The following is a 23,289-nucleotide window of genomic DNA, read 5'->3' on the forward strand; positions in this document are numbered from 1 at the left end:
TCGAACCGGGGGCTCCTTCATTTGTGTGTGTCCTGCTTTACAGGCCCCCTCAAGGCATGCCCCATTTTCCCTACTCTCTGGCTGAACAAATAGCCCACTTGGCGACTAACCATGGCAGGGTCTTACTTATTGGTGACCTCAATTATTGGGCCAATGATATTCGCGGCGGCCCCAAATCGGCTGAGCTAACCGAGCTACTCACCGAGCTCAACTTCACCCAACACATATCCACGCCCACTCATCTTAAAGGACACATTCTCGACCAGATCTGGACCATGAATATTCCTTTGCCCACTGTTTCCGTAGCACCATGCCCCTGGTCCGATCATCATTTCATTCTTTTCTCTATCACTATTGAGGCCATGATCAAAATTCCTGGCTTAGCTACTCACGCCCGAAGAAATTGGAACAAACTGGAGAAATCATCCTTCTTCGACTTTCTTACGAATACCGCCCCTTTGGACAACCCCATCCTTGATTCAGCCAACGTGCAGCTCACCAGCTGGCTCCTGACGACCACTGACAAGTTTGCTCCCCCTAGGAAGTCCCCTGCCCTCCGTCCTCATGACGCCCAAAAATGGTTCTCCAATGAACTTAAACTCCTTAAACTAACCCTCAGGCAATTAGAAAGGAAATGGCGCTGCGACTATAAACCTGAAGACAAACTGTCATACCTCAATTTTCGGAACTCCTACAAAAAATCCATCGCAGCGGCCAAATCTACCTACTTTTCTACAAAAATCCTGTCTGCAACCAACTGTTCTAAGGAGATCTTTCGCATTGTTAACGAGCTCTCTAATCCTGAAAGAACTCTATGCAGTTCCCCACCCTCTCAAACCTTTTGCAATTCTCTAAACACCTTTTTTATTGATAAAATTAAGAAAATTAAGTCCAACATTCCTGCTATCCTAAACTCGTCTCCTTCTCCTCCAAACAGCACTAACTCCAGCTCCTTATTGCACTTTCCCTTATTAACGGACCACACTCTCGCTAAACTCCTCTCTAAAGTCAAATCTGGCTCGCCCACTGACTGCTGCCCCCCCAGCATTTTGAAAGAAATTTTCACTATACTCCCAAATCCTGCTCTCAATCTTTTAAATAAATCTCTTCTTCAAGGTACCGTCCCCGCCTCCTTCAAAGAGGCCATTGTTATACCTCTTTTGAAAAAGACTGGCTCAGACCCCGCTATCCTCACCAACTATCGTCCCATCTCTCTTCTCCCTTTTCTGGCCAAGTTATTGGAAGCCCATGCTACCAGCTGCCTCGCCGATTTCCTGGAAAAATCTGAATTCTTTGACCTCCACCAAGCTGGCTTCGGTCCGGCACATTCCACCGAGGCAGTCATCCTTACTGTTCTGGACATTCTCCGCGGTGAGGTTGACAAGGGCTCCCCACAGGCTCTGGTCCTTCTTGATCTATCGGCTGCTTTTGACACGGTCGACCACCACCTTTTGGTCGACCGTGTCAGGGAAGCAGGAATCTCTGGCCCAGCCCTAAGCTGGATCACTTCCTTTTTGGAAAATCGCTCTCAGGCAGTCCGAACAGCTCAATTCACTGCTCCCAGCGTCCATACCTCTTGTGGTGTCCCTTAGGGCTCCTCTCTTTCCCCTCTGCTATTTAATCTCTACCTCCGTCCTCTTGTTCGTTCCCTGCAGGAGCAAAAAGTTTGCACCTTCAATTACGCTGTTTATTTCCAACTTATCTTTTCAATTAAGAACACCCCTGAATCGGTCCACGCATTTCAATCCACCATGCTGTTTATCAGCACTTGGATGAACAGGAATCACTTGAAACTTAATCCGGATAAAACGGAAATCATCTTAACCGGTGGTTTTGCTAAAAACCCCTGGGGACCCCACTTCTGGCCCGTAGAACTGGGTCAGCCTCCCATCCCCTCCCCCACAGCTAAAAGCCTGGTGGTGTTCATCAGTCAAGACCTAACTTTGAAGCCCCAGATTAGCTCTGAGGTATCCACCTGTTTTTTCCAACTCCGGAAAATAAAGAAAATTTGCAAATATCTTACCTATGATGCTCGCATCCAAGTTATCATTGCCATGGTCCTGTCACATATCGACTACGCTAACTCATTGTACTTCGGCATTCCCCTCCGTTTATCTAAAAGGCTACAGCTTATACAAAACCAGGCAGCGCGTCTAATCACTCACCAACCTAGGCATCTCCATATTACTCCCATCTTGAAGCATCTTCACTGGTTGCCTGTCGCTCAGCGTAGTGCTTTTAAAATCGGCTGTCTCATTTTCAAATCACTTAATGAATCCAGCCCGAAATTTGTTAATAACATGATCACAAAATATGCCCCTGCGCGCCATCTGCGTTCTGCTCGCAAAAACTTTCTTTTGACTCCCACTTTCAAACTCAAACGTACCGGCGGAGCCAGGTTTTCTACCCTGGCCCCCCCGTTTTGGAATTCTCTCCTTTCTGAAATTCGTCTCTCCTCCACTCTTCCCATCTTCAGACGCCTTCTAAAGACCTGGCTTTTCCGACAGGCATTCTAACTCTTCTTTTAGGATCAGATTTCGGCTTAACCAGCGCAATGAAACCTTCCCGGTGAACGTGCGCTTTATAAATTCTTATTGACATGAAGAAACATACTTTAAATGTGGGTTTCAGAGTAAGGAAGGGGATAGCTTTGTTCATGACAAACCGATTTAGCTTTGCTTTATAGAAAAATCCTAACAAAACGGCTGCAACATTTTCATTCCAAGAAGGCAACAGTGCATGTGCTTGCATGCACGGTTTACACCTTGGAAACCTTTCTCTTTTGGATTAAGAATAATCCGTCCAAAATGGCCACTGCCATGCATACATGGGCATCCATTGCTGATTCAGTAATAGATTGGCGTCCGCCAATGCAGCTAGAGTGGCTTTTGGAGATAAGAGGGTAAGTACAGCTGGCGGTACTGCAATGCTTTTAAGTTAATGAAGTGGGGAGGAAGGGGGATGAGCTAAATAGAGATACTGAGGGAGAGAAAATAGACCCTCATGAATAGCAGTACAAGGTCTGACATCAGCAGTGAAAGGATACAGGTCGACCAATAAAAACGTGGTAAGATCGAAAAGGTTCTTGGGCAGGATAAACAGTAGGATAGGGAGGAAAGCCATTTAATGAAAAACAGGCAAGTGAGCTAGACGATACAGCCAAAGAATAAGGAGCAAGAGATGGACACAAAGCCCATCCGAAATCTAAATTGAACAGGTTTATATGCCAACAGACAGCTGAAGCTGTCTGCAAGTGAGACCTATTGTCCAGATTGTTCCTAATGCTGAATGCTTTTAATATTAGAAGTTCTTATCACTTAAGAATTACCGAATAACAATTGTTTTTCGTTTACATTAACTTTTCATAGTGTACCATTGCCTTGTGCCACTTTTTGTTGACTATAAAAGATTGCCATTCAGAATGATGCTCCATGAAGTGAAAGCTTGGCAGTGAAAATAACTGCCCATATACTTGGCCGGGCTTCAGTCACCAAGAATTGAAAAAGCTATTCCGACTAGACAGACCGATGCTACTCGGCCCTCAGTGCCAGCAGGGCTACACATTGGACCTGTTAAGTGTCAGGTTTCAGCCATATGCATCCTCAGAACTACATGAGGTAGCAGAAGTGACACAGAAGTGCTGATGGCTCAGATACACCTTGAACAAGCTCCGACTACTCTGGCCCCAGGGAACAGCCATGTTTAAAAGGACTGTGATTGATTTGAGAAGAGAGGGCCATCTTTGAAGGTAATAGAATTTACTCAAATGAGACAGTCAAATAGGGTTGTGCTCCACTAAGACATAATTACAAATGACTGGTGGGAAATAGTGGCTAAGCACAGTGACTTGATATCATACTGATAATTCTAGTTTTTTTGTCCTCTTTTTGTGAGTGCATAGGAGGAGGTTTACCCGTTAAAAAACAAACATTTCAGACTTATGCGCCCGAAAATTGCCTTATGCCCCACAATGTGCAGAGGCTTGAGTGTGCGACAGCTAACACTGAAGGGGGCAGCTGCTGGGGAGTAGCAGCGCTGATAGACCCTCCAAGAGACTTTTTGAGACCGGTATTCCGTACTGCGACACAGAAGCAGTGGGCGGAACACGCCAGAGGGCGCTGTGCTGCAGCCCATGATTACCGGCCTGAGGAGTGTAGCGGAGACGCCTGGGGAGACAGCGGCACAGTAGAGAACGCGGAAACACCCCACAGGAGGTGAGCAGCGACGACATCGGTTGTGGGCTGGATGCCAGCTGCTGGTGCACCGAGGCTGCACGGCAGGGGCTGATATTCTGTCTGAGCCCTCTGGGGGCCAGTGAATGCTGCAGGCGGGTCTGGGGCCACAGAAGACCCACTGGAACGACCCCAGACTGAGCATGGGCACCGAGTGGGGGGTGACGTGATCCGCCTCGCAGAGTGTTGCTGTGGGCCCAGACAGAAGTGGAGACGACCGGACCTAATTGAAGCTCCGTGCCATGCCTTGACTCCACACGCTGGTGCTGGGCGACTCCGGAGCTGGCCATGCCGGCGGGCACTGTGTTGCGGGGTATGCCCTCTGACCGAGGGGTACCGGCAGTAAAAATCGAGGAGCTACTAACAGGCTGAGAGGCACTGCATCGACCGGTGAACAAGGTGCGTCGCCCGAACTGGAGGCTGAGGACAGTGGTCCTGCCTGGCATGTCGGGGTCCGACTGAGAGACGGTGAGGAGCAGTGGCGGGGGGCCTCAGACGGCGGAAGTGGATGCAGACTAGGTTGGGGTCAAGACGGGCAGGAAGGGTGAATCTGAGTCCGAATGAGACCCCTGGCCAGAAATATAAAATACGGCCTGGGCACGGAAGAGCCAAGATGCACTGTGGAGCGGCACAGGATCCTCCTGGCTCGCTAATGTGAGGACCCTCTGCGTGGGCGACAAGGTCTGAACCCAGGCACTGCACGTGCGAGACTTTGGGGAAGTGTACAGTTAGATGGACCTGGTGGTTTCTTGAGCTGCTGCGGAGCGCGGCTGTTTAAAAGGCAGCAGCTGAAGGGACAATCAAGCCGCAGCATACGGCGCTTCAACCTACCGCTGGAGTGTTGTGGGGCCGACCCTGGCGACAGCTCCCCGGCTGCCTAGAGAAGGACGTATCAGATTCTTGGCAGGAGATTGCACCCTCCTGGCGATTGGAAAGCCTAGAGGGAAGCAAGCGGGGCCTTCCCCGGAGCAGGAGGACAGTGCGCCTGACCCGGTGCAAAAGGAGTCGGGAGCTGAACCCTTGGAAGTACCTGTCCATCAGCAGTTGGCTAAGATATTAGAAACTATTGCCGACACCAAGGCGACACTACACCAGGATATCAGCACTGTCGTAGTGGGCCTGGGCTTGCTGAGGACAGAGCAAGCTAAGTTAGTGGACAGGGTGAAACAGACTGAATCTTCCGGGGCCGTTCTCACCCCGGCACAGCAAGCTCTGATTGGGCAGGTCGGGGAGCTGTCCAGCAGGGTTAACGTTATGGAACGGCGAGCAGAAGATGCGGAGGGGCGAAATCAGAGGAACAATGTGAGGGTCTTGGGTTCGCCGGAAGGAGTGGAGGGCCATGACATGGTCAAATATTTGGAGGGTTTTCTCCATGAGGTGGTGGTGCCAGAAGGCCTATTTCAGTTCTATACTTTGGAGAGAGCTCACTGCGTGCCCGCCAGGCCACCGGCCCCGGGGAGGCCTCCGCGTCCTGTGGTGGCCAGATTGCTCCACTTCAAAGACAGGGATGTGTTACTGCAGAAGGCGCGCTCGGCGGGCCATTATGAGGTCGAGAACAGTATGGTGTCACTGTTTCCAGACTACACATTAGAGGTTCAGAGGCGCTGCACCTCTTTCCTCGAGGTCAAAAGAGCCTTGCGGGAGGAGGGGATTCAGTATTCATTGATGTTCCCGGCTCGGCTCCGGATAATGTTGGACGGGAAGATTCACATTTGCGAGGATTCTAAGTCCACCTGGCAGTGGATTGAGGCTTACAAAACCGAAGGTCCGTCCTTGATGCAGAAAGGAGAAGCCCCGACTAGAGACAGTGAACCTGGGAAGAGACTACGTCGGCGTCAAAAGCTGGGGACTGCAAAAAAAACTAGACCGCCGCAGACCGAAAAGGAGAGAGCGGAGGCGCTACAGGCAGTAGCAGTCATGATGCAGGGCCAGAGCTCGTAGTCGGAGAGGGGCCCGGGATCAAAGGGAGGGACTGACTGTTTGGATTTGGACACATCCCGTAGTGGCAGTGTACGGCTGCCTGCTGTGACTCCTCAAACGGCCGATGGGGTAGTGTGATTTGTGGACTGTTACTCATTTTCCCTTTTACCCTCTCCCTCCCTTGTTTTCCTGAGCTGTGCTCCCCTCTTCCTGTTCTCCCCCATCGGGCCTTCCTTTTCTCAGTGAGGGTCCCGGGGAAGGTGGCTGGGTACATGCCTGGGCGCAGGCTGGAGCGGCCAGTCAGGGCTGAGACTCCAAGAAAGATTATTTGTACCTTGCTGGGAATCTGCTGAGGTTGCCGTGCTCCCCCTTAGGTCCTTGCGCTAGTAGCTTTGGGCCTTAACTTGTTGATGCAGTTTAGTTTGCGGTTTGGGCGGATGGTCGTTGCTAGAACTCTCTGGGGTTAGGGAGTTGTCCAAAAGGCTGTTAGTTATTGATTTTGGTCTTTGGGTGCGCTTGGATTACATCCCATTCAATGCATAATACATTCAAGTTCATTACATGGAATGTGAGGGGGATGAGGTCCATGGACAAAAGATATAAGATCTATGCATATTTAAAGAGGAGAGACGTGCAGGTGGCCCTGTTACAAGAGACCCACCTGACTAGTGGCCCCATTTGAACACACCTGCACTAAAGTGGACAGCGAGGAAAGGTATGTCCTGGTGACAGGGAGATTGGCTGGATGGGAGGTGATGTTTGGGAGTGTACGTACCTAATGTGGATCAGGTGATATTCCTCACCGCTCTCTCAGCACAGGTGGTTGATTATATGGGGGGACAGGCTGTCATTGGGGGCGATTTCTATCGTGTGGCGGACATTGCGGCGGATGGGTCGCACCCCCCCTCCCAGGTTCACCGACACATAGGGTGGCAGAAGTTCCAAAACTGGATGAGTCGCTGGGGCCTGGAAGATATCTGGAGGGTGCAACACACGACGTATTGGGAATACTCCTACTTCTCCCAAATGCACCAGGTACACACCAGACTAGACGCCTTTTTGTGCACTTTAGCGCATCCGTTACGCAAACGGAGTATTTGGGTAGGACCTTTTTGGGTCACAGTCCATTGCTGTTGACCCTTCAACCGATTGGGAGATGACCCCCGATTCCGCTGTTGCATCTGAACCCACTTGCATTGGAAGATGGGCCTTTCCAGGATTCTCTGAGAGCTCTTATTGAGAGTTATTACCCAATTAATGCCGAGTCTGCGTCCTCTGTGTTGGATGAATGGGAGGCATTCAAGGTGGTAGTGAGAGGCCAATGCTTGGGGCCATCCATAGGTGTGCAGCTGGAAAGTCCGCAGGAACTACTGGATATGGAATCCCAGCTAAGGCAGCTGGACAATGTTCAGGGTCAGGGAACTGAGACTGCTGAGCTTTACAAAAGGCTCACACTAGCTGCAGCGACGTGCTAGAGAGGATGCGGGGCCACAGTTATAGGGAATACCTAGACAGAGTGCAGAAAGAAGAGAGGAGGGCCGTCCGGCTATTAGCTTGGTTGATCAAATCTGAAGGTAGAGGGGCACCGATTATGCAGGTCCAATCAGACTCCGGGGGGTCGGTCCATGACCCTAAGGCCATCAATGACCTGTTCTGTACCTTTTATGAGAGGTTATATACCAGCCCTGGGCCGGTCTCTCATACGGAAATCCAAGACTTCCTGGAAATTTTGACATTAAAGGTGCTGGATGAGCAGGTGCAGGATGAACTGGGAGGCCCTGTGACCCTGCATGAGGTTAGAGCTGCTATTTCAGCCATGGCGAAAGGGAAGACGCCGGGGCCTGACGGCCTCCCAGCGGAATTCTTCGTCACTTATAAGGACTTATTGGTGCCAAGACTAGTTACTCTATATGCTGAATCCCTACACCGTGGGGTCCTCTCCGAGTCGACCCAGAGCGAGTTGGTGATACCCCTCCTTAAGTCTAAAAAAGCGACTGCCCCAGTAACAAACTACAGACCACTCTCTATGCTCAACTTTGATTTTAAAATCCTCAGTAAAATATTGGCACTGCGACTACTCCCGCATATGCAAGATGTCATCCATGTGGACTAGAACCGGTTCATCCCCTCCCGCAACACCTCCTATAACCTGGGGATAGGACTTGGATTAGACCGGCGGATGCATATGATCTCCTTGTATGCAGACGACCTCCTGATCTACTTAGGAGCGGCGGTACCTGGCACCTTAATGGCACTTGCATTGCTGGAGCGATTTGAGGCACTGTCGGGCTTACGGGTGAACAAGAAAAAGACCTACCTACTTCCCCGGTTGGGACCGGAACCTCGGCCCGGGGATACTGCTTATCGACATTAACTGGGCTTCTCACTTGATCAAATATTTGGGAATCCATGTGTTCCATTCTTTGGAAGACTTACGGGAAGGGAATCTGGATAGGGCGCTGCAGTCGCTCCGGGCCTGTGTGCACTTCTGGCGCTCACTGCAATTGCCGATCATGGCGCAAATCTCCCTCCTTAAGATGGTCATGCTGCCGAGACTACTGTATTTTTTTGTTAATTTACCTACGCTGATGCCACGAGGGTGGTTCAGATCCTTGAATGCTCTGGTGAGGGATCTGATACGGGGGGATGACAGACACAGGGTCTCCCTTCCGACGTCACAGCTCCCAATGGCGGACAGAGGCTTGGGTGTGCCGGACTTTGAATTGGATATATTGGCTGCCCAGCTGCAGTGGCTGGAACAATGGGTGGAGGGAGTGAATGAAGTGGGTATATGGCTGATGGAACCTAATGGCAAACCAGACGCATTGTTGGCTAAATTACTGAGACCGGCAGTTACTGTCCCATATAAGTCGGTTTTGCAGCGTACAGCCATACATACCTGGCAACGCTGTGCTCGCAAGTTGGGAGGGACTCCGTGGTTCTTCCTCGCACTGCCGTTGGTTGGGCTCCCACATGGAGATCCAGTGACAGTGTTTACGGCGGAACAGATGGGGTCATGGACAGAGGTGAGCTTAGATATGGTGGTTGCTACCAAGACAGCTCCATGGTCCCGTTTGCAGACTTGATGGAGAATTATAGCCTTTCTCCTGGTCAGTTCCCGCAGTACGAAGCTTTGGTTCGAACCTTTTGACAGCTATGGGGTGGAAGTAGGGATGAACGACTCACCCAGTGCTGTATGCGCTGACCACTTTGGACACTGCGGGACCCAAGTGAAGTGGCATCATGAGGCCCTGGTCGCCACGTCCGTTAGCCCTATGGGGGCTCTCCGAAGCAAATGGGAAAGGGCGATAGGTAGGGAGCTCACTGATGGAGAATCGGGGAAAGTAATGAGGTCCCATAAGAAAATATTGAGGAACACCAGGCTTAAATATACGCAGTTCAACTACCTCCATATGGTTTATATGACGCCTCACAGAATCAATGTTACATATGGTGTCGAGCTGAGGAAATGCCCGAGGTGTGCTTCTGTGGATGCTGGGTTTATACACATGACCTGGAGCTGTGGAGTAGTGCAGGGCTATTGGGCGATAATCCTGGTTAAGATAAAGAAAGCACTGCGGAGGGAACTGGTGCTGGCTATAGAAGTCTGTTTGTTAGGGCTCTTCCCGCGCCCTCCCAAACTGAAGGTGGGGAATCGATTTATTGACCTAGCCCTAGGCCTAGCTAAGAGACGGATAGCACTGTTGTGGGAAGCTCCCGCTGGGCCAAAAGTGACCGGTTGGAACAGAGTGGTTATTGGTTGGGCAGGAGCGGAGGGCATAGCCCTGACTTGGGAGGAAGCAAGGGGTATCCGGAGACGACCGATAGCAGACCTATGGAAAGAAGTGCCGGCAAACTGGGAAACCTCAGAGTGGGAACAGACAACAGGGGGGAAGACTGGGAGAGACAGTGAGTGATTTACATGCTCCCACACAGACGACATTGGACCCACAAAGCGGGGGCGGGCACGGTATATCTGCTACGAGAAGGTGAACCAGTGGTCCTGGAGAGGGGAAAGACAGACGGTACATGAAAGAGTAGGGTCGATGGATGGGGAGACGCCAAACTCCCCGACTCCCCACCCCCCCAGGAGAACCCGCACACTACGCAGAATATATCATGTAATTGACAGGATTAACGAAAGCATTATTAGACTCAGCTGGTACTCGGGCCCCCTATGCATGCCGAATTTTATTAAGTTTCCTTTTATCTTCATTTGTTTTTCCTTTTCTTTCTTTTTCACTGGTTGAATTGTTATTGGTTATGGGTATAAGAGTGAGATTGATGTGGACATTGATGTGGACATTCTCTTAATCCTGGGTAGCGGCTCGAACCGCCATCCGAGACAAGGCAGGGAAGAGCACTAGAAGAGCAGTAGTCGGGGTCGCGAAAATCATTAATGTAATGAGACTGGGGTCAGTGGGCACGCAAAGAGTGGTGAACAATAAGCGATTGTGCAAGATAAGTGACACCATGCAATACCCCAGGAAAGAAATGTATGTATCCCTGTCTAAATGATAAAAGAGAATAATACTGAAAAGTGTTGCAAATATTGCTTCTGTAATTGTACCAAACATACAAAATGTAAATTAAAATATGTTTAAAAAAAACAGGTAATTCCAATCCAGGTTATCAAATGCTTTTTACAGACCAAGGACCAGACAAGCTTAGTGGGGCCAAGTTCTAGGTGCTTGGTCCATGATCCTAAAAAGCCAACAAATATTAAGGGAAGCGGTTTTCCCAGGAGCAAAACCATATTGGTCTGGATGAATTAAGTCATGAAGCACATACAGTATTATTCTCTGTGAGGATTTTACTAAGAATTTATAATTGATGTTAAGGTATTTCAGTAGTCTGTAACAGGAAAGACTGGAGGCATCCTGAAACTGGCTTGGGTATTGAGCCAATTAAAGTTTCTTTGAGGGAGAGGGGCAACCTGCTCTCCGTAGCTGTTGTCTCATACAGTTCTCCCAGTTTTAAAGCTAGTAACTCAGAGAAGGACTGGCAGAATTACAACGAGAATCCATCAGAGCCAGATGTTTTAATCATCACCAGGTCACATACTGCCTCGCTTATTTAAGTTGGTCCTTCAAAAGAGATAAAGTGATCGCGCTAGTCACCGTCACAAGAGGCAAAATCTTGGACCGTCAAGCTGCCCTTCACACGGACGCCTGAATCCCTATCGGCGCCGTCCCTCATTCTTGCTTTCGAGTGAAGCTGACATAACTCTTCAAATTTTGAAACCCTTACGTACGCCTTAAATTCCTTGGCGCCGTACTTCCAACCGTGTTCCAATCCGGAGTTGGTTGAATCCCTTACCGTGTGGAACCCCCTCATTGGTTGCCTGTCTGATCCACTTGGCATCCCGTGGTTCAGTCCCTCGCCCTGCGAGGTAATGCGCTCTCAGGCTTGTCATTCATTTTAGTCCTGATGATGATCTATGTATTTTTGTAATAGATCGAAACGTCGTCGACATGTTGTACAGCATGCATGTTAAACACGTGTTAAGAATTGTGCATGACTGTTAACTTTCTTCAAAGCTTGCCCTTTCATTTTTTATCGGCGATAAGCTTGTTCAGTTAGCCTGAAAAAATGCTTTTCTTCTGAATAACTGTGTTTGTTCTTTATTGTTTTGTTCGTTGAAGGTTCACAGGACTGTGGCCCATTCTAATTTGTCGGTTGCAATTTCACTAATTATGTTTATCATTAAACCTACATGTCCGGCTGGACATTTGTATTAATATAGAGCCGATTCTGGTCTATATTTATTGTTCACTTTATCTCTTTTGAAGGACCAATTGTTTTTCTAAATAGTAACTACCCTAGGTCCTTCTCTACCTATGGGTTTCCCCTTGTTTTTTAACAATATCGCTTATTTAAGTGGCATGCATTTACTGGCGATTTTCAGGTGGGGGACGAGGGTCAGTGGTATGTCAGATAAAAACATTTCCACTGGAGAGTCGGTCCTATGGTTTTTGGCGCGATAGTGCTCCACCATACATGTGAAACTTCACGTAAACTTCAAATTAGGTATATACAGTAGTTTGTGGGGTAACTCAAATACAATAAATCAGGGCGTGTTTAAGTTCCTGCTTAATGAGTAACACCAATAGTCTTCTAGCCCCATGCGTGTGTGTTTTGGCTATGTACGCAATGCGGTTGATGCTGTGAAGTAACTCAAGCAGGGCAGAGTGCTTTGAGTAAGTCGTTTTCTGGCCATACCTATGCGCACGATTGGACATCATCTTGCTTGAGGAGGCAACGTCACCCGTAAGTCCTTGTCAATAGTTTTATAGGCAATTGAGTGACCAGAGACACTAGAATAAACTGAGGGGTGACCACCTGAGGAGAATTCAGGAAGAAATCAAACACATCACAACGGAGGCCATCAACGAGGGTGCCATCACTGAGAAAGAATTGTCTTCCCTGAACTAACCTCATCCTAGGACACCAGTTATCTACACTTTACCCAAAATCCACAAAGATATATCCAAACCTCCTGGTCGTCCCAAAGTATCCGATTGCGACTCTGTATTGGAACCTTTATGTAAATGTGTTGACCACTACATTAAGGATGAAGTCTCCAAAATACAGTCATGTGTACGGGACAGCATGCAATTTATCAACATGGTGGATGAATTGGACTTCACACTGGGCGGAGACATATAGGTGGCAATTGACGTTGAATTCTTGTTCACCAACATCCCTAAAAAATGAGGCGATTGAAGTGATTAAGAAATGTGTAAGACTCACTGACTTGGAAGAGGGTCTTTACAAACTCATTGTAAGTTTAGCAAGGGTCACCCTAAAAAAAATATATATATATTTTTATAGTTGCCACCAGGAATCGCCTTGTAGGTTACGCAGCTTCAATGCGCAAAGACGAACACGGACCCAAGATAAGTGCTGAAAATTTCTTTAATCGGACAAAAACTTTACACAGCCGCCATGACGCGTTTCGGCCTACAGGAGGCCTTGATCACAATATATTTTTATAGTTGTTTACATACAGAAGAAAGGAGTAGCAATGGGAGCTTGTTTTGCTTATAAAGTGGCAAAGTTTGAGGACATTATCGTATATAATTCCAACCTCTTCCACACACACATCAGTAACGGGAGACGTTACATTTATGATGTGTTCTTCATCTGGCTTGGGGATGTAATAGAACTCAATTCTTTTGTGCCATGGCTTAACAACCAAAGCCAGGAGCTACACTTTACCATGCAACATAGCACAGAGGAGATCAGTTACCTAGACTTGATAGTCAGACACAGCAATGGCAAACTGTACACCACATTGTACAGACAACAGGCAGACAACAAATTCATTTTGCGCTACAATAGTCACCACCTCAGGGCATTGAGGGACAAACTTATCTATGGGCAATTCTTACACATATGTAGGGATAGTACCTGAAAAGAGGACTATTTCAAAGAGGCGGAGATATTCAAACACAAACTCTTGGATAGGGGTTACCCCGATAAATATTTCTCAATGACCATTAAGAGGGCACGGTTCAGCCCTAGAGAAGGTTTACTTATCCCTAGACAGAAAAGCGAATAAACAAAACTACATTGTAATGGTCAGTACATTCGCCCCAGTGAGCAATGAGATCAGTACTATTATCAACAGACACCAGCCCCTTTTGAGTGATAGGCCCTTCTATTTGGCTGTAAAACGAATAGAAACATCTGAGATTTTGTGGTAAGAATATATAGAGAACACACCAATAAAAGCGACATTAGACCACTATGAAATCTCCCTGATCAAGAAGGTCACTACAGATGTGGTAACTGCTCAGTGTGTAATTTTACAGGGGATACCAAATGCCAGACTATGAACGACAGGGTTTTCCATCTACGATGGTTCTTCAGTTGCAATACACGGAATGTAAGTTATGCAACTCAATGCCCTTGCTTGCAATGGTATGTAGGTCAAGCCACACAAATGGTGAAACAATGCACCTCTCAGTACAAATGTAGGATAAGATGCCAAACAGAAGGTGCTCCAATTGTATGCCACTTCATTGAACATGGTGACACAGCTGATGAAATCTAGTGGCAAGTGGTGGAGGTGATCAAGAAACCAAGCAGGGGAGAAGATATCAGGAATCTGCTCAACATCAGGGAATGCAAATGGATAGACTTCTTGAATAACACCAACAAGGGTCTTAATGACTTCAACGACACACTAAGACTATCCCTGGTTCAATTTTAATAATCACTGTGATAGAAGACGGTTGCTAAATACCATTTCTTTTGAGTGCACACAGTCCTTGATCCTTGCATGCTGTGCTGTTAGGATCACCCTTTGGTGTTTTGTTTTTAAGATGTTTTTAGTAATTTAGGGTAGATGTTTGACTTCCATTTGACACAGACAGGCGGGTTGTTTTAATCTACTCAGGTGATACTGAACACAGGTGTGACATGGACAGATTTCTCCTAGACATGTTTACCGTAGTGTGGGTTCTCAATGTACACTTTGCACACGCCCAAATTAGCAGGCGTCTGTTTAGCGGTTGTCTGGACAAGAATGAAGATAAGAAAGGAGCGTCTGGCACGTCTTCCTCAAACTATGGCAGACGTACACGAATTGTTGAGGCGAGGAGCACTGAGAGCTCCCAGTTTGTAGGTAATGTAATGTACAGTGACGGATTAGTCTGATCTATCCAATTGATTGTTAGAACCATACTTATTCCATAGTTGATTTCTTTGTATCACTTTGTTCAGAATAACGGGGCAAATTTGCAGTGCCAGCGAGGCACCAGCCAAGTCTTGTGTGTGTTGCTCAGGGTATTCTCATTGTTAGGTAACACAGTGACTTTACGCACTGATTTTAAAAGGTTAATTTAAGCATTTTTCTGTAGCACTTTGGATAGCCTGCATGCCACGTGCTAGGGTTGATTACTAATTGCATGTTGAGCTCTCTATTACGATTTGGTATAACACTTTTGGTTGCCATAGAGTCAGGATACAGGATCGTTTGACTGTATTCTATTCGTATAATATGTCCTGTGGGACTGACACCTTGTTTGGACTTAGCAGTATCAGGTACACATACGTGTTTTTCAGCCACATGATAAAGGCCTTAACCACATTGCAAAGAGCACATTTGTGGCATAATTGCACCAACTTCGGTGCCCACTTAAGGTTGATTAAGATTTTTGATTATATGGCATTGGGTTTGGTTAATGGTTGGCCCGCCTTTATTTTATTTTGTCTTAGCATAATTAAGGAAATGATTTCACACATCAACAGGGTCAGACTGGCGGTAGCGGGCACCCAGCATTTCCCCGATGGACTGGAACAATAGAGGACAGTTTTCAAGCAGTGGGGGACAGTTTTCCGACCCCTGTAACAAAAGCGGCAGCAGTAGTGCTAAGGCAGTAGCACTGCCCAACCGTGCAGGGTCCAGATGCATTGCCAGGGCTGGTTTGCGTTCCCAGTCCGGCCCTGCGCATCAAGATCATCATTGGTGAATGGACATATCATAGTTGCCACTGCTCTGGTCGTACATATGAAGCAATTGTGCTATGACCAGACTCAGTTAATCTGTTTCTATACACATAGGTGTGGTAGTCTGATGAAGACGTCCTGAGGAGACCCCTCAAAATTTGATGGGGTCAAAACATCTGCAACAGTTCCAATTGTTTGATACCTGGAATTGAACCATAAGGATGGCTAAACTCATTGAGCCTCCTTTCATCTTTGCAAACTGGAATATACATGCAACCAGTGGGATTATATAGTGTCTTTGTATAATGATTGTTGTCTGTTAAACCACTTTATGTACACTAAATCGTCTGCACTATTGATTCATGTTGTCGCACCATTCAATATATGTATGAAAACAATAAATCTATAACAGAAAATTCCCTTGTGTAGAACTTTCATTATTGGTTCATCTATGAGTCTTGATGACTGTTCTTCCAACAGTTTATCCTCAGAGCGGTTGACTATTAATTTAAACATCCAATATTATTAATTGGCGTATAGATCCCTCTAATCTTTGTATGAGGCTTCTTGACTCAAATGAGTCCCACGTAATGTTTTGTACTATATATATATATATATATATATATATATATATATATTGGGTTGTCCTTGAGATTAATATAGAAAACAGCTGAACTTAGACATTAGAAAAAAAGCTGGTTGCCACCATTCAATTATGACACTATAACACCACCAAGGAAACCATGGACTAAGCTACCAAATCAGACCATCAGCCTTCATTATCTGCCTGGATGCCTCCTTGCCACCCTACAGTAGTGCCTTCATGAGACGTTGGCAGTGGTGTGGAAGGGGAAAGAACAGCAAACCCAGCCATCTCATACAGACTATAGGCCTTATTTAGATCTTGGCCGAGGGGAATACTCCGTCACAAACGTGACAGATATCCCGTCTGCTGTATTACAATCCCATTATATCCTCTGGAGATCATAATACGACGGACGGGATATCGGTCAAGTTTGTAACAGAGAATTCCATCCACCGAGATTGAGATAAGGCCCTATGTGTTTAACTTGGAAGAATGAAGGCCCAAATGTCCGAGGCAAAACATTTTTTTGCATAGTGAATCCAACATTTTGGAAAATATGTCTGGAGTGTGCACTCACTGCTAGTGTGTTCTGGTCCAGTCAACTTGGAATAACCTGGAACGTCGTGCTATCGGAAGACAGATGTGCAGAGAGATATGGAAGGTGTGAGGACACAGGGGTCTACTACTTTGAAGACGACCTAACCACCAGTCCATCAGTCCCTCATTAAATTGAATATATCCTCAGCTGACTACATCCCTGTCAGGATTTCCAAAAGCGTGTAAGACTTACGCTTTTACTTATGAAGGTCCATATTCAAAGTTTCTGCTGTAGTTGCTGTAACAACAACAGTGGTTCCTACGGATTAATTTCAGCAAACTTAAAACAATAGGAACACTAGCCTACACTGCTAACTGTTGTCAATTGAGTCTTACAGTCAGCACTCATTACTTTATTCAAACACAATTAGTCAGTACCCGATAATTAAAAAAGTTATTGCATCAATTGTTTAATGATAATATATACAACAAATGCACATAAAATCTTGGTGCTAAAATGAAGCAGTGGCACAGACAAAGTGGCACCCATGAAGGAAAGTGGTACAGAATGAGCATGGAGCAAAACAATGCAGATCCAAATGTCCAGTATGTTTGCAGTTAGAATGAGCAAGAACAGATCAACTGGTCCAAAATCCCAAAAATCTTATACAAGAGGAACTGAAGCGAGTGCACCAAGAATAATTCAAAGTCTTCACTCATGCAAATTTAGGGAAGGTAGACTGTATTTTTTTCCCTTTGGAGATTAGATGGGAAGGGATAAGGGGGTGGAGCAATTTCTGGATGTAACTTTTTAAAATGTTCAATAATTATTTGTGCTGCAATTAGATGTTAGTAGCCTTACTGTGCTCCCTTCAAATACAAGTATTTAAATACTTTAGGAAAATATGAAAATATAATTTAACTTGATGAACTGTGTCAATATTAGCTGAAATTACACTTGGGGTTAAAATTAATAACTTCTCGCCGATTTATTAAGTGAGTCAATCTAGTATGGATAACATACTCCAAGGTGATCCGCACCTCAGTGCATTAGAAAACTGAACATTCCCAAATAACAGCTCCGTACGAAAGGCAGAAAAGCTTTCCTTCCCTACTAAATTAGGAAGGCAGCTTGGCCTGTCTCCTTGGCACAATGGAATGAGAGAAATAAGCAAAGTGAGACGCAAGTCACAAGAGTCCTTTGTCAGGAAAGGAAAGATGCCCTATTACATACAATAAGATCTAAAAAACTGCTGCAAAGCACAGGGTCAATGCAAAAAAATAAAAATCCAAATTTCGAAAGATTGTGGGGTTCACATTTAAATACGAACGTCATGATTTATTGTAACACACATTATGATAAGGTTAACTTTCATGCGCGGACTCCTTAAAGCACACATTTATGTAAAACGCATGGGCATCTAAGTATGTAATTGTTTTTATGTTTGTGTTCTCTTGGAGCATCATTTTAACAAGAATTACAATATAATTTGCTTCTATTTAGAATAAGGTTAACATACAACGTTTATAAGGTTAAAAACAGATCTAGCTCTTACCATAAACTGTTGCTTTGGCACACCTCTACGGAATTCCACATCTGCACTTGATGCATCAAACACAAGTCCAGGGATGGAGTCTAACAGCAAATCACCCCAAGAACTGCACATAATAAAAATATATCTGTTGGAATTCAACATAATTTCTAAAATAGTTTTAAGCAGCTAATGTCTAGGTGAAGAAAAATAACAATTAGAGAGATTTGCACAAGACTATAGTTTCTCAGTTTCAGACAGCTTGCTTCTACACCAATGATGAGAAAAATTAACCGGAATTTTTTTAATCATCGTACCCAGTCAGAAATGTATGTTTGTTAGGTTTTCCTATATTTGACTTACAGCTAATAAGTTGGGCAGGCCTTCAATTTCTTCAGATCCTTGGGATTTAAACACAACTGATACTGAGTGGATAAAAGCAAACTATATAGCCCTAAGGAGGGAAGCTGTGGAACTAATAAAAGTTCCAATTTTGTGCACCTTTTGATTTGCACAACTAAGGGCGTGGAATCATATCTGGACATGGTGATTAACACCTAGGATCGTTTCCTAACCAAGTTCAGAGTTGGAATCATTTAAAGTTATTTATGCATCCCCTTAGGCAGTTTGACAGGTCATCTATTATGATCTGCCCATCCAATGGGCAATCTACCCAATCCGTACTGTAATTTACCTTTTTTTGAAAATTTTATGTTGCATTCACAAAAAGATTTTTAATCCCAATACTAAGAAGATCTGTTTTTGTTACCTGTGAAGCAGCGGAAGCAGGGGAAACAATTATTCCTCCTTTAACCCCTTCCATGCTTATGACGAGCTGAGCTCGTCATGAGTCACAGTGGAGTTGTGCTCATGACGAGTTGAGCTCGTCATAACGGCCGCGGCCTGCCCACGCGCAGTCAATTCCCCACCTGTGCGGGAGAATTAATCAGTGGGCGGGGTCGTGACGAGCTCAGCTTGTCATGAGCACAGCTCCACTGTGAGTCATGATGAGCTGAGTTCGTCATGAGCACAGCGGCGCCGCGGCCCCCCCCGCACCGTGGGGGAATTACCCCCGCAGGTAAGGGATTAAGATAGCACTGATTTTATATCACTAGGCCCATGAGAACTTCAATAACCACTCACAACAACAGGTCCTCCGATGGATTTTTATGTAGAGCTAATAGGGACTTGGCAATGGGAAAAAGGATAAATTCCCCTCACGAGGACCTTAAATGAAGTTAATATCGGATTTAATAACAACTGTCATAATATTACAAATCTGTCAAAACCTCATAATGACAAACTCTGAAATACTTATCAAGTCACTTTTATCTTAAGTTTTCAGAATATGAATGGTCAGTACATGAATACACTAGCAAGTATCATAAGTTTCTTCATAAACAAATGTTACAGGTAAATCACTAATATAAGGAACAATTTATATTACATTCAGCACAATATCAATAACGGGCATTTGAGTGGAGAGAGTGCGAGAGAGAGTGAGAGAGATAAAAGCGAAAACATTTCATTGCTAATATCAATATGCAATTTGATTTCATACGAACCTAGAGAATTATTGCACAGCATGCAATGAGAAAGGAAGCTAACCTCTTGGCCAAAAAGGTATAGTTAAGAGCAACATCACCAGCCGATGAAGTGCAAAGAATTCAGGACAGTCTCAGTCAGGTTTAGCAAAGACAGAAGCCAGACAGAGTAGCATAAAGGGAAATAGCAGCGAAGCTCTCCTCTCATAGAAACAGATAATCTACTAATTCTCTTTTTACACAAATATTTATACCCTAAATATTAATGTCCAATTTCCTAAAAGATTCATTCATAGGTTCTTCTCGTTTTCATTGGTTTTCAAAATAAGGTGATCATCTGACCATACTAGTTCGACAAAGTTTATTGAAGAAAGTCATTGTTAGTTCTAATGAAGTAATCCTTCCGCGGAAGCAGGAAAACATCTTGTAACATTTATTCACATCTTCGCTCACTTTTCACAGTTTGTAACTTTTGTCCGACGAGTTCATTCACAGAAAATAATCAAGAGAAAATTCCTTAAAATTAATTTGTGCACAGCTAAACAAACTACAGCAATTTAGAACTTGTGAAGGACAAAATACAATTTCTTCCGAGGCTACATTTTAAGAAAAGAAAATATAATTCAAGGAAGGTTTTGAGGTCTTCATAGGATTTTGTAATGCATCTCTCTCTAAGAAAATAATTCAGTTACAATGATAATTTCATAAAAGATCATTATGACAAAAGAATCATATTTTTTTTTATTATATCCACAAATATTATTCTAATTAGTCCCATTATTAATTAATATGTCTCTTTTACATTATAAGTAAAGAAAAATAAGCTTTTAAGCATAACATTTTTCTAAGCATTTTGTATTTATAATTTCCATTTCTTTCTCTCTCTCGTAAATGTCTTAGTTAACATAAAGAAAGTTTATTTATTCATGCTTTCCGCACATTTAATGCTACTTTCATTTTCTACACGTGCTTCATTTTGCACTTTTTCACTAATACTTCTAACGTATGCTTTGTTTTGCACTTATTCCCTAAAATTTGTTACACATGTTAATATTTTTGTATACCGTAAGCCATTGTTTTATGGGTAAGACAAACATGAGTAGATTTAATCAAGCAGGATTTTTATTTCACAAAGTCATGCTTTATCAATCCCCCATTTGATGGCGACTCAGGCCATCATATAATCTATAGAATCAGATTACGATCTGAATCCTTTTTCAAAAAGTAATTTTCATCTGTTTCAACCAAACACCCTCTACATCTCTCATTACTTCATAATAAGCTTCTTTCCTTTCTTCCATCTCTATTTCTTCTCTTTTCCTTTTTCTTGCTCTACGTTTAATCAGTTTGCTTATTTTTACATTTGTAAATTAAAATTACCATTAGTATGCCAATAGCTATAGCAATTATAGGTGTTTGTATTCTCCCTAACAAGCTGTTACTTAGTGATGAAAACCAATTACTTACTGAGGAAAAACCCTTACCAAGTTTTTCCCATGCACCATCAACCTTCAGTTCAGTTAAATCATTATTTAAATGTGTAATGTTGCTGATGTATCCCTCCAAATCCTTACTTTTGTCAGGAATATATGTGCAACATTGTTGAATTTTCAACATACTAGACTACGCCCTCTTTTGCCAATAGTACATCAAGAGCAAGTCGATTTCGCAAAACCATGGATCTCATAGCCACCATTTTCATATTAATCATTAAAAACCCACAGCAGTATCTGTTGATAAACGATCAACTACTGTAGACAATTTTCTGATTTTATGCGAGTTCAAAATTACTCCAACTGGAGGTTTCAACGCACCAAAAATATCTCCCACTATTTCTGCAGCAGTTTTCCCCTTTTACTCCGTGTTAGTTTCTTTTCATTGGGTATAGGATTTTCATTCACATGATAGATCTTTGGGAAAACTATTACCAAATAACACCTATATCAATGGTGTGGCAATCTGTAATAAGCATTTCTACCACACACTTAATAAACTCCAGGATAAACAGGGTCAGTACCACCTCTCGGTCCCCAACCCCCTGTGATTAGGAAAGTATGTTTGCATTCACTAGAACCAGTGAAATAATTGTTATAATCAGTCTTTTGACTCAGTAAGCAAAGCTTTCCCTTGTGGTGCCAGTCTAGCGTCATGGAAGCATATATTTCACCTTTCTTGTAATCCCCCCTCCTTGTGAGCCCAGGGAGGAATATTAGTCTTTTGTTCTTCAGCCTTTTTCTTACAATCTTGTCACCTATTTTCTACAGTATTTAAGAATTCTATTTCTACACTATGTTATCTACAGGTCAGATTATTTCGATGTGCATATACAGTGTTTATTATTTTAGTAGTATGGAAAAATTCTCCTATATACTCAGCATTTCTTGCACTACTCACTATATTCATATTCTTTTTAATAGGAACTTCTGAAAATACTAAATCATAATTGGAGTAGAAATACTGAAACTGATCCTTCCCATTGAATAAACTTGTTAGTACACTACATGAAATACAATATGATAATGGAAGGTGGTGATAAGTCACTCCTTCCGAGACAGACAATGGTAATTGCATACACACATAACAATCTCTTGCATCCATAGAAGCAACGTACTCATACAACAATTTAGTAAAAACATTTAACGAAAAATCATTAATAGAATTATCTTGGGGTAGGTCACTTACTTTTAGTTCTATAATGTTAGTCAACGGATCTTCTTTAAGATCTTTCTTTATTTTAACTTTTGTGGAAACACCATTATTAGTAATATTAACTTTAGTAGGATACATAAAGTTAGGTATTATTAAAATGAATATCAACCAAACAAACAGCATTAAAAGAACACATATAAAACAAGCAATAAAACATTTTCGCTTAATTAAACCCTGATTTTGATTACTAGTTTCATTTCTAGCCATTTTTTAAGTAAATCTATATTCAGTCAAATAACTTTATTCAGTTTAAATAAACCATAAAAGACATTTATACACAATATATGCAAATATTTCATCTCAAGTTAATACAATAAAATGTCATTTGACTCAAATAAACCACAAATTCTCATGAAATTATTAGAATACAGAACTCTAAAATTCTACAAATATAAACAGAAGACGTCAGTTTTGTTTATGATTCATACCGTTTCCTTATTATGAAAGCGTTCCTGATAAAATGTATAACTACAGTGCAATTTGCTTCATTCGATAAGGATAATAAAAGATTAAAACCCTCCTGGTAGTTGCAAGGACGAGCTTTTTTTAAAAAAGGAATAAGGAACCTGGCCCTTGGTTCCCTATAAAGTGCGCAGAATAGAATAAGGTGCAAAGTGCTTTGTTTTGTTAAATTGTCGCACGGACAGGGAGAGAGGTTATTGCACCAACCGGCCTGTTTGGAAAAGGCCATTAAAAAGTGCAAAGTGGAAATCTAGTCAAGAAAAATCTAAAATGTGTGTTAATGGTAAAAGACAGATAAAATTGGGGATGCA

The 23,289-nt window shown here is 43.9% G+C and overlaps 1 protein-coding gene across 5 annotated transcripts in view; it reads right to left on the bottom strand.

The window, feature by feature from the left end:
* Positions 1–23,289, bottom strand: part of RIOX2 (ribosomal oxygenase 2) — a 766,429-nt gene that overhangs the window by 154,647 nt on the left and 588,493 nt on the right. For all 5 annotated transcript variants that reach the window (XM_085622446.1, XM_085622442.1, XM_085622444.1 and 2 more), the window contains one exon: positions 18,288–18,390. In XM_085622446.1, the coding sequence (XP_085478572.1) occupies positions 18,288–18,390 (103 nt within the window). The remainder of the gene's footprint in view (positions 1–18,287; positions 18,391–23,289) is intronic.

The sequence above is a fragment of the Triturus cristatus genome, chromosome 8 (genome assembly GCF_964204655.1).
Source record: "Triturus cristatus chromosome 8, aTriCri1.1, whole genome shotgun sequence".
NCBI classification, from domain to species: domain Eukaryota; kingdom Metazoa; phylum Chordata; class Amphibia; order Caudata; family Salamandridae; genus Triturus; species Triturus cristatus.